Below are 12,585 nucleotides of genomic sequence, written 5' to 3' on the forward strand. Positions count from 1 at the left end.
CAGCTGACTGTGATAACAATTAATATCATCATCATCGTGATCTTCATCAGCCATTTCTACTAATATAGTTGTTGCTATTATGTTGCTGTGCATCTTTGTCTCTGTCCTCTCTTGAAATTACATTACTCTTGTCAATCACGATCTTCCCTGTTTGATATTCTGGTTAGGGGAATGATTGGTCAAACTCTTCTTTATTGCTTTTCGGCCAGCAGGTCACTGCTGTCTCTTCCTTTAATGTCAAAATGTGTACCTGCTGTGCAAAATGCACAATGTTAGCAACACATTAGCTAACTGGCCAACCAACGATTGATGTACTATTGGCTAACATTAGCTAACAATTTATGTAGATTAGCAAGCTAGTTATGCTACCTAGTGTTTGCTCAGTAGCAACATAGCTACGTTTTAACCATCTTCAACATGTGATTGTCTTTCCAACATAAAGAGCCTAGCACATAGCATATCTAAGAACAAGAAAGGAAGAAATTGACCAGGGTTTCTGACCGAGGCTATTGGAGCACTGAGCAAAAAGGGGCGGGACTTAGACAGGGTCAATTGGGTGGGGACAGAAAACTCAGACAGACATTTCAAAGCTTAACAAATAAAACCAAGACTATCTGTATGGTTAGATGGAATGAACAGAGAGGGTGAGCAGAAAGAGGAGCTCCAGCAAGAGATAGAGAGGACAGTGACTCCCTCCATCTGCCAGTCTGCTGAGCTAGTACCAAGCAGCAGAATATCAACACAGCACATCACTCTGACCACTCCAGGTCCAGACCTTAGTAACCTTTACTGCAAGCTATTCTTCTCCTCAAGCTACACTTTACAATTTATTAATAAAGCTTTATTATTAATTAAAGTGAATCAAACACATTCATTGTGCATTTAAAAACCTGTGACACTTTCCCTCTAATTGTCACAACACCACACTCTCAACCTGGACCGATATCCTGTGTCTAAGTAGCTGCATAAAATCAGACGGATGGTGGTTTCTGTGCATGTCATTTTAAAACCTGAGTGGTCCAAACAGTCAGTGGAAAGTTGGCATGAGGGCGAAGCAGAGTTGGCAGCACGGACAGCTTTATAAAACAACACATGCACCAGTGTTTAATCAATACAACATTTGCAAATGCATGGATGGATGTTCTGAATATGTCAATGTGTGTTTGTTCAACAACATACAGCAGCCAGCAAATACACAATCAATAGAGGACATACAACATGATCCTCACTCGGGAAGGCAGGAAATGTGCAGACGGCTCCATTATCAGTCCTCCACCGATCACCTGGACATCCTGCAGGTGTGTGCAGTAACCTCACCACCGGAGGAGAATATCAAGTTGACCTTTCAGGCGTGAAGCGTGACGTGTGTGCAGCTGCGAGGTGTTGGTGAGATAACGCAGGAACATTTGTACACTGACTCCTGTGCATGTATGTATGCGTGTGTGTTCAAACCAGACTGATGGAGCTTCAGACACACATTTATTTTTTCTTGTGCAGCCGATTGTAAAATCATATGTAAATGGTAAATGGACCTGTACTTGTATAGCGCCTTTCTAGTCTTCCGACCACTCAAAGCGCTTTTACACTACGTGTCACATTCACCCTTTCATACACATTCACTCAGTGATAGCAAAGCCCATCGAACAGAAACTAACATTCACACACATTCACACACCGATGCACAGCATCAGGAGCAATTTGGGGTTCAGTATCTTGCTCAAGGATACTTCAACATGTGGCGGGAAGAGCCGGGGATCGAATAACAACCTTCCGATTAGTGGATGACCCGCTCTGCCTCTAAGCCATAGCCGCACGTAAATGTGAGTGTTTACATGTTGCCCAAGCAGCTTGTGTAATTTTACAGACACACAAACAGCATGAATCAAGCCCCCCAAAGCCCCCAGAGGAGGAAAGTTGCATTCATGCATTTCCTGCTGATGAATCCAAGAGACACATTGTGCTGTCAGCACATCCCTCTGTAACTCTCTCTCTCTCTTATGTCTCTCCCTCCATCTGTCCTATTCTCTGTGTCAGATAATTACATAAAATGCAGTTCCATTTAATTCCATAAACTAACATTTGTGTGGTTGGCAGAAATCAAGGGAGGATTTGAGCACCAACGGTATTTATAACACTAACCAATTAAAGCCTTGCAAAGACGCCTTAGAATTTACTTGACAGCCCAATAAGCTGAGTTATAAACTCCCTCACAGTTCACAAATCAAAGCTACCTTGATAAATATTTTGAATGGTTAATGGTATTTTTTCATGTTTTCAAATACCACCATAGGCTTAAATCAGAACATAATCATATCCAAACTGTTTCTACACTTCAGTATTATTTCATGTTTAATTTCATCGGCTCAATAGGTAGCCTATTGCCTAGTTTGATGACACTGTGAACAGTATGAGATGTATAGCTTGGCCCAGTGGCAAAACTGTTAAGAAGCTGAAATAAACGTTTTGGAGAGAGAACCAAACTCTGTAGAAAGAAATGCGTATTAAATATTAATTTGCTCTCTGGTAATAGTAGGCATCCTATACAATACTAAGTCCGATTGTTTTCACACCAGGAAGACTGATTGCTCAATTCGGCAAACCTTAAATTACCATAGACACGTTTTTGTGTTTAAAAACTTTAACTGGAATAACTGAATTACGACGGTTGCTGCCCCATCTAGTGTGCTTCACAGAAAGAACTATATTGGGGAAATGGGCAAAACAACTCTAAAAAGAGACACATTCACTAAGTGCTTTACTGCTTGGTGAAGTAAATGAATTCCAAATATACGAAACACTTCTCTCGTGGCTTGTATGTATTAAATTGCGTTTTACATTCATCATTTTTTGCCAATAAGCACGTTAATATTAAATTGCAAGTGTTTTCTACGGAGTTCGGTTACAAACTGTAAACAAAAGTGAGCAGACCTTTGGAACGGAGCACAGAAACAAAAAACTAAAGTTACTCACCGTTGGGGCGGCCGAGGCAGCAGCCTCCACGGGCCGGTACTCGTCCACCGCCGTGCCGTTACCGCTCCACACGGATGCCGCTGACAGCGCCAGGATGTCCACGGCGCGCGCCGTGCAGTTCGGCTCGCTGCACGAGAGGATGCTCTGCCGCGCGGACTGCTGCAGCGCGGTTTTCCCGCCGTCCATCCTCCTCCTCTTCCTCGCTCCTCCTCACGCGCTCTATAGAGGAGAGAGACATATGATGACTGACAGGTGACAGGAAGTGCAGCAGGTGGAATAAAGGTGATAAAAATGTAAAAAAGAAAAAGAATTTGGAAAGTAACTAAGTTACTTACTGTTATATTGACAACAGACTACTTGTTTTAACTGTTTTAATTGATTGTAATTAATTACTAATTGACTGAGATTGATTGATTGACTGTGATTGTGATTGAGTCAATCATAGTTACAGTATTACCAACTAGATTATTATTAATTTGTTGTAAATATTGTTTTCCTTTATTGTTGTTATTATTATTATTTTTAATTCCAAACGCTTGCTTTGGCAATATGTCCAGTGTTACGTCATGCCAATAAAGCCAGTTGAATTGAATTGAATTGAAGTACATTTACTCAATTGCATTATTAAAGTACTTGCACAAATTGTACTTTTTACTTCACTACATTTATTTGACAGTTTTAGTCACTTTGCAGATTTTCATTTGTAATACTAAATATAATCAACTAATTAATTATAATGTCACATTATACCCAGCAGTATATAAAGTAATTAAACATTAAAGTGGTGAACACATTAAGGCATCAATGATTATAATCCAGTTGCCAAATATAATATATTTTATTCTGAAATGGGTCATTGTGCATATGAGTATATTTACTTTGATGTACATATTAATAATGCACAACACAATAACAGATACACATCACAAGTACCCAAACCAAAGGCCATACAAGCATTGTCTGAAGCTTAAAGTGCAACCCTCAAACCCATCAGTAAACTCTATTACTACTCTATACTATCTCTCTAGTGGAAAACCAGATTTCAACCTATAGGATGGAAGGACCCTGTTCAACATGTTCATTGACCTAAAAACAAACAGAGGGAACCGAATGAGAACAATAAACAACAGGATCATAAGAATCAGCGTTAACTAGAGGCTGACCATCAGTCAGCCGATATTGGCCTATGGCAGACACATCGGTATCGACATATATGTTGTCCGATATGCGCCGATCCGTCCGGTATATGATGCAGAAAAATTGCTTGTGGAAATATATTGGTGTCATTTCACTTAAATATTCTGTAATAAAGTTATTTGTTACAGAAAGCAGCCTCCTGAGTACCTTTGCAGAGTAGAAAAGGTCCATTCTCAATCCAGCTCAAACCTTCACTACCTGCCATATTGTCAGAAATGCAATATAATATTTATAGTTATGTTTTCATTAATCAGCTGAATATAAGAACAGTTATGTTTTTGTTACCGTAGAATGAGCTGTTTATATGTACAGACTTAAGTCAGTGTCAGTGTCAGTTTTCTATATGATAAAGATTTGTTGGTGTGCAGTTAGAAATAAGTGAGCTTACCAGACCTCTGCTGCTAGAGGCTCCAGGCTACAGTTGCATTGTGGGTAACGTAGGAGCCAGGTTTGATAGGGAGGAGGAATGTGTGGAATAAAAAAAGACGATGTGTCTGACTCTGCTGCATGATGCTTTTTGTCCAGTGTGAGCACAGGAGTGTTACAGGAGGGCCAAGATGAATCCTTGGCCGACTCCTTAAAGTGATGAATGGTTTCTGTGGTGTTATGCAAGGGGGGAGCAGTTGGGTGGCTGCGTAGGCTCCAGGCCCGAAGGTTTTCTCAAAAGCCCTGAATCTTTTAGGTTTTTAAAATAAGTTTTAATTTTTCCCTCAGTCTCACTGAGGAACTACTTACTGGGGAAATATCACCATCAACAGGTCCGCCCTTACACTCTCATGGGGGGTAGCTGTGTGTGGGAGTGTGTGTCGTCTTTCATTCGGTCGTATCATCTCAGTGAGCTAGCTAGCTAGTTAGCTATGGTATGTACTATGGACTTAATGAAGGACATAACGAAGCTAAACATTCATTCTGTGAACTCTACTCCAGCATAGTTGAACTAAACATAGGTTTCAAGATTAGTCATTTTAAATTCCTACCCTACCTAACGACATCCGACTATTTTTGCCTCTGTTTAGGTCACAGGAGAGAAAATGGTCTTCAACATGTTTGTGTTCTGGTTCCAGAATTATAAAGACAGTTGGAGAACAATTAGATACAAAACAGAATGTAGGTGCTACACAAGGATTTATTTCCTGGGCAATTTTTCATGTTTTTCCCAAATTCAGTACAGATTTGTAGGCAATCTATTAGCCCAACTGAAAAATAGTGCATAAGCTGCCATAAATAGGAAGCAAGCAAGCCCCCAGACCTCCCTAGGTTTGGGCTAAACGTCTCTGCCCCTGGTGTTACACATAATGATGCTATAACTGGCTACGATTTATATGGTTGTTTCATGTGTATTGTTGAACGGCTTTAAGAATGTCCCCCACAACTTCTGAAATCGAACCGACAGACTTCAGTACAGATACATCCACCCTCATCGAGACTGCAGGACTGGATTCACTTTCACTTCAAACAACATAAAAATTATATTGCATTATGTCAGACACCAAGATTAAAAGGATCTGAAAACAATAAAAGAATGAATCCACCGTCTGTTTACACTTAAACTGAGCGCACTGGAGGAAGAAAAGCTTTTATCTAATATTTGTATGATGAGTGAATATTAAAGGGAAGAGGCGGTGTAATGAAGCAGACTGTGTAGGTGGATAGAATTAAACCCTGAGGGGCTTCGGAGAGCTTCTCACCTCAGAAATGAGCAAAGTAATGAGCGCGTCAAACATAAAAGGAGCTCGTAAAGCTGCTACAATTGATAAACGTGAGTTATGTGAAAGCACACATTTAATTTAAATGTTTGAAAGTTTAATTAAATTTACTTCATTTTTTTAATGCAGAAGGTTTCTGCAGAAAATACTTTTTGAACCTTTATATTATAAATACTTTGTTTGTTGTTATTATGTTTGTATACCAAAAACTCAGACTGATTCATGACATGAATTCAGTGTGTCATTATGAACAATTTTAAGACATTTCCTGATGCTTTAAGGACAGAATCATTTATGTTTTATATAATATATTACTAATTTTTTCTGATGATGTGTCCTTCACATCCTGCATCTGGACATAATGTAGTCATTTCATTTCATTTTTAGTCATCTTATGCATCTGAGCTTTGTTTGAACCCACTTTATTTGAAGTTTTACTGAAGACCCAGAAGTTTCCAAAGAAATGCTCAGACCTTTTACTTTAGTAAAAAGAGCAATACCGTGCAGAAATACTCTGTTACAAGTGAAAGTTCTACATTTTACTTCAAAATTACAAAAGTATTAGCATCAGAATATGCTTAAAGTAGCAAACGTATGTAAGATGGCTGATTTGCTGTTGCTGATTTTGTTATGTGTCTATCACTTTAATGTTCCAGCTGGTAAATGTGGATCCCTGGGGATCAGTAAAGTCTGATCTTAAGGTAAGCAAGGTAACTACAGCTGTCAGATAAATGTAGTGGAGTAAAACTATTTGTGTCTGGGATGTAGTGGGTAGAAGTAAATAGAAGAAATACAAGTACCTCAAAGTGTTTTAATGTAGCTGCCTGGCCCTAACCATACCGTAGTCGTAGTTTATTTGCCGTAATCACAGTCTTAATCATACTGGAGCTGCCATACACAGCACAACTTACATATTTTTAACTTACAAAACTGATGGTGTCACTTAAAATTTAGGGTTAGGCTGCCTAATTAAGAATGTTTTTAACGGAAAAGTTAGTTAGTTTTCCTTAAAATCTTTGATGTAATCAGTTTCAAAATGTTGTGTTTAAAATAACTTTAACTACAGTTTATATTTATGTAGTGTTACATATGCTGTGTGTGAACCATACCTTGGCTTTCAGGGAGCTCACTTTTTTTAAGAAATAATGGTGACAGTGGGACAAAGACAGTTTCTGAACTCTGACTTAAAGTGAGTGAAGTTTAGGATATTGCACAACCACACTTTGATGGTGATGGCAATCATTTTTATCAAAGTAAATCAATCACCCTCATTCATGAATCATACATCAATATTAGGCTACATTTATGCATGATCCATGATGATGAAGATACAGAAAAATAGTAATGTATGGCAAAAATAGCATATTGTCAATATTTTAAAGACCTCCTGTTTTAAATGTCACTGTTTTCAGTAGTTGTTCAGTAGTTGCACCCTGTATCTTGTGATCTTGTGGTGATGCTGATTTCCAGAATGATGAAATGAGTCACTGTTGGTAATATATATCACATTGTGAATGGTTCTGTTGCCCGGTGATGTTGATGTTCACTGTACTTTTCATAGGCCCTGCAGGGTTTTAGTGGACACAAAGTCTGCTCCAGAGGAGTTTAATTGTATATATGTGTTTTGTTATGTGTGTGTATGCTTGTTATAGCACAAATTGCCCTCTTGGGACGAATAATAAAGCATCCATCTTTGCTCACTACATATCAGCCTTTCTTACCATCAGGTGTTTATAAATTACAGGTTATTAACTTCTTTTCGAAATACCAACATGTGAAATTATCCATTTTCTGCCATAATAATCTGCCATAAGAAGCACATTATTGTCAGTTATTGTATCAGCTGATGAAATAATGATGAAATCCACATCCCTAGTTTTGGGTCTTTTGTCATTATTTTGGACAAAGACAACCTGATAATGAAATGTGTCAGCTCTGAAATATGAATGGACCTGCACCCTGCTGACAGACTGTATTTGTTAAAATGGAAGTGTTTGAATGTCTCATCAGCATTTCCTGTCATCGCTCTACTGCTGCTATCTGACCAAGGCATCACATGCTGAAAACATCATTTTTAAAAGACAGATAACTCACATAATGTGATGCGTACTTCACAGTTGATTACTTCCCCCCTAAAAACTGCAGAAAAACACTACTGTAACACTGAAACATTTCAACATTTGTCACTTTTTATCTGTTAGATAGATAGATAGATAGATAGATAGATAGATAGATAGATAGATAGATAGATAGATAGATAGATAGATAGATAGATAGATAGATAGATAGATAGATAGATAGATAGATATACTTTATTGATCCCAAGCTGGGAAACTGCAGTGTAGCAGCAGCATTACACACAGCAACAACACAATGAAGTTAAGAGAACAACCTAGACATATCTATAAATGTTAAAAAGAGTACGGTCTAGACCTGCTCTATTTGAAAAGTGTCCTGAGATAACTTCTGTTATGAATTGGCGCTATACAAATAAAATTTAATTGAATTGAATTGAATATCAAAAAAGCAATATAAAATGCAATATAAAAAATTTATAAAAATGTATAAATAAGTGGTATAAACGGTCTGAATGTTTCGGCACGGTTTTTACACATATATACTCATATACACATTTTTATGCTTGTAATTAAAATCCAACAAAATCTGAACTTCACAGGACCAAATGAAATCAGCGTCATATCTTATTCCAAATGATAGAGCTGAAAAAACCTTCTCTACCTGAACGAGACTTGAATGAAGAAGATGAAAGTGGAAATCCAGGACCTGGACCAGAGCCACAATCAGGTCCGATGAAGCTGGGACGAGAAACAACCTGCTGCCGGCAATCTCTGGTGACCCTCTGGGGGCTGATGGGTAATTCAGCTCCTGACTAGAGTCTTTAAAGGTTTTGATCCACTAAGGAGAAACACTGCCCTGTTCACCATCCAGGTTGTTCACCCTGAAGGTTTCACACTGGAAAAATGAAAGCAGAGCACCGTGAACACTGCAGCCTGACACCGTGTCCTGATGGAGAGTGACAAATATTATTGATCAACAAAGTCTTCACTGCAGAGATAAAAAGCGACAAAGCAGGTCAGAGGGCGAAAGAGCAGATTAACACAGGTAGACATGTTTATAAGGGAGAGAGAACCCCCCCCCCACACACACACACACACACACACACACAAAGTCATTAAATTGATTATCTGCTGACCTGCTGCTTTGACTTAATTCACTTCAGAGAAAATGATTAGTGGAAGACAAATGCTCTCACTGATGAACACATGATTGAATGAATCAAACTCTCTGAGAATCTGAACTCTTATCACTTTAATGGACTACAGAGTTAAAGCTGAAATCCTTTAAAATGTGTCTGAACACCAAAATCTACCAAAGTACGGAGACTTTACTGAGCTTCACCTTGACCAGACAGAGCTCAGACCTGGACTATGTTGTATAACCCCAGAGCAATTGGAGGTACTTGTTCTTTACCGTCTTTTCTTTTCATCACACTTTACACTTCATTTGTCTGACAGCTGTAACTACAGACATTACTCTACCAGGATTTGTCACACTAAACATATGGCGAGAATACAATGTATTGTTTTATACTAAGTAGTGACAATGAGTAGTGACGCTTTATTTAACAGGTCCTGTTACTCCCTGGAAAGATTTATGTAATTTAGTAGAAATTACAGGAAAGTAAAGACAATGTCTGTGACACTTATTTGTGTTTATAAAGAATTTTTGATTTGCAGAGAAATTTCCATTAAGGCTAAAATCTGTCCATTTTCTTTAACTAGTATCAAATTATTTAAATATTTCTTTGCAGGAACCTTCAGACAAATAAGTTACATATCTGTTACTTTATAGGAAATGATTTATATATTTATTAATTTATTGCTTGATTAATTAATACGGGCAACATTATTCCACTCACAGGGCAATGACAACAAGTCTAAAATATGACACTGTAGGCAGGGGGAGCTTGGCTCCTTTTAATAAAACATGGGCCCCCCTGAGAACATAATTTGTGGGGAAAAAAATTGGGGGGGGGTCTCTAAAATATTAACATTATATATTATTATTATTATTTTATTGCCATGTATTTCTATTTTTCTGTATCGTTCTCATTATTACTGCGTTACACCAGTAGTTCCCAAACTTTTCCAACAACAAATTTCCTATCAGTTAGTAAACTGAAGATGAAGTGACATATTTTATGCATATTTCATATTATATCAAAAACTGTGCAATGAACCCAAACAATGAACTCAGTAACTACAAGAAGTTAGTGTAAAACAAGAGATTTGGATGACTTTTGAGCAGATTATTTACTTGTTAAATTTAACAAGCTGCACACACATTCTTAATAGGCCCTGATGCATGACACATTGTTCTATTAGACAATTTACTTAATAATTTACTTTACATTTACTTCTTCACAGAAGTGAACAAAATGTTGAGATATAGGCCTACTGTGTATGTAAGTTTGCATGCCTTAAAATCATTTATTACACATCACATTGACCCCCTATGAAGCTTTGGCGACCTCTAGTAAGGGTCCCTACCCCCAGGTTGTCAACTACTGCGATACGCCAATGTGACTTAAGAAAAATAAATTGTTTACCTTTGGTTTCAGATGGGACATAAACAGCACTCTCCTGTGTTTGTTGAGCCATCCACCCACTCCACCACCTCCATCAACGGCTGGCATGTATTTGACGACTTGGGAGTGAGACTATAGGACCTGTAAAATAAAATGTTAGCAGTGTTGGGTCAGATTACTTTGAAATTTGTTGGTTACTGAATACAAATCAGATGGCAATTTTTGTAATCAGTAACATAATCCATTGCATTACCCCTAAAATAGAAAATCTAATCTGAATACTACATACTAAAAATAATGGACACAGAAATTGGAATTCAACAAATATTATTTTTTCCCTTTAAAGTACATTCTTAGTTATATTGTACCACTAGTTACCGATGTACGCACAAAACAATTACAAAAATATCAAATCAAAATCCTATCATTTTTTCTTCCTGTCAAATGAATTGTGATGTTTGCTTACATAACCAAATCAATTTCAACCAATAATATGACATTCACCGATCGATCAATCAATCAACTTTGAGTGACACACAACTAACTCAAAGTCATTAGTTAGCTAGCTAGCTAACAAAAGTGTTTTTAGGGATTTCACTGACTACTATACAAAAACAGAACTTTATCTGTGATTTTGGTGGAACTGGATCATATTTAATAAAGAAAATATTGTCTGGTGTTCCCTCTGACAACCTCCGACTGCTCTGCCTCAACTGAGCTAACTGCCACTGTTTCTATCATTAGCATACAGCAGAACTGGGCACCTGCTAACAGTAGCTAACTCTTAATCGAAATATAGCAGCCATTTTCTAGTTAGCTTCTGCAGCTCAGCCTCAGGGAGCCAGGAGCAAGAGCCGGCAAAAGCAGCCATCTCAGCACCGTATTCCCCGTCGTCAAACTGGCCTCTGTCAGCATCACATGCTGTAATTGGTCCCGGTCTGGCCGCGCTGTTCACCCGGAGCGGGACAGTCAGCTTATAGGGACGTAATACACATTCAGTGCTATTGGCTAGCGCAAAATAGTCCCTCCATATCGCTACTGGTTTTTACGGGAAACACGTAAATGAGGAAGCAATTCCATTTCATGTGGACTGTAAACATCTCTTGGAAGGAACTGCTGCTGCTTGAACCTTCCAGCTTCAATCAACAGCGTTGTTTTCTCCCGCCATTTTCACCACAAAGTGGAACCAAGAGAACCCTGTATGTCAGACCAGACATGCATTTCAGTATTTTTCAGTATTTAAAAAGGTTCAGTGTGTAATATTGGCAAAAATGGAATATAATGTTCATAGCTATGTTTTCATCAGTGTATAATCATCTGGAAATAAGAATCATTGTGTTTTTGTAACCTGAGAATGAGCTGTTTTTATCTACAGAGGGAGCAGTTCTTCTGGTGGAGTCCGCCATGTCGAACCGCCATGTTTCAACACACCCAACACTGGCTCTAGATTGGGTTTGTTGTGGTTTAACAGCCATCGTGGTTTCTTCTATGGGCAAGCTCTACTCTAGAGATGTGTCTAAATCCTACATACTGGTCTTTAATAGAGGTTGGTTATTATGAAAAAAAGATTCATAAATAATAGTAATAAAATGCCCATATTTTAAAGATGAAGTCAAAAATGTAATCAAGTAATCCTTGACAATGTAATTAATCTAATTACACATTTTTTCAAATGTAATCTTGGCTAATTATAGTTACTAAATAATCCAATAGGTAGTGTTTTACTCATATGGTATTTGTTTCTGTATCGAGTACTTATACTTTTGATACTTGCACTACATTGTTGATAATACCTAGAAATACTGACCTACAGGCTGGTGATGGAAACCCTGATCACTGGAACAGATTCAGCAGCAGTTGATACATCTGGCTGAATCGCTGTTACTAAATAAAACCCATGAATGATTCCTCCATGATGTAAGAAGGATAGTGAATGTTTGAGGTTTGAGGACGACACATGTTGAGCATTAATTTGCAGCGAGCAGCAGATGTTTCTCTGCAGGAGCCTCGATTCATCTCCTGCTAACTAGTTTCACACCTCAGACACAAAAATACGAAGCCAGAAGACAACATGTAGTCTACACACACAGGATATTTGTTTTC

At 38.0% G+C, this 12,585-nt stretch overlaps 1 protein-coding gene across 1 annotated transcript in view; it reads right to left on the reverse strand.

The window, feature by feature from the left end:
- The window catches only part of LOC127376667 (melanopsin-A-like), a 63,347-nt gene extending 52,801 nt beyond the window's left edge, over positions 1-10,546 (reverse strand). Inside the window, exons 1-3 of the mRNA XM_051423783.1 lie at positions 10,504-10,546; positions 8,613-8,846; positions 2,971-3,189 (exon numbers count right to left, since the gene is read on the reverse strand). Coding sequence (XP_051279743.1) covers positions 2,971-3,156 — 186 coding nt within the window. The 5' untranslated portion in view covers positions 3,157-3,189; positions 8,613-8,846; positions 10,504-10,546. The remainder of the gene's footprint in view (positions 1-2,970; positions 3,190-8,612; positions 8,847-10,503) is intronic.
- Between the last annotated feature and the right edge of the window lie 2,039 nt (positions 10,547-12,585).

This window comes from Dicentrarchus labrax, unplaced genomic scaffold (genome assembly GCF_905237075.1).
Source record: "Dicentrarchus labrax unplaced genomic scaffold, dlabrax2021, whole genome shotgun sequence".
In the NCBI taxonomy this organism is placed as follows: Eukaryota; Metazoa; Chordata; class Actinopteri; family Moronidae; genus Dicentrarchus; species Dicentrarchus labrax.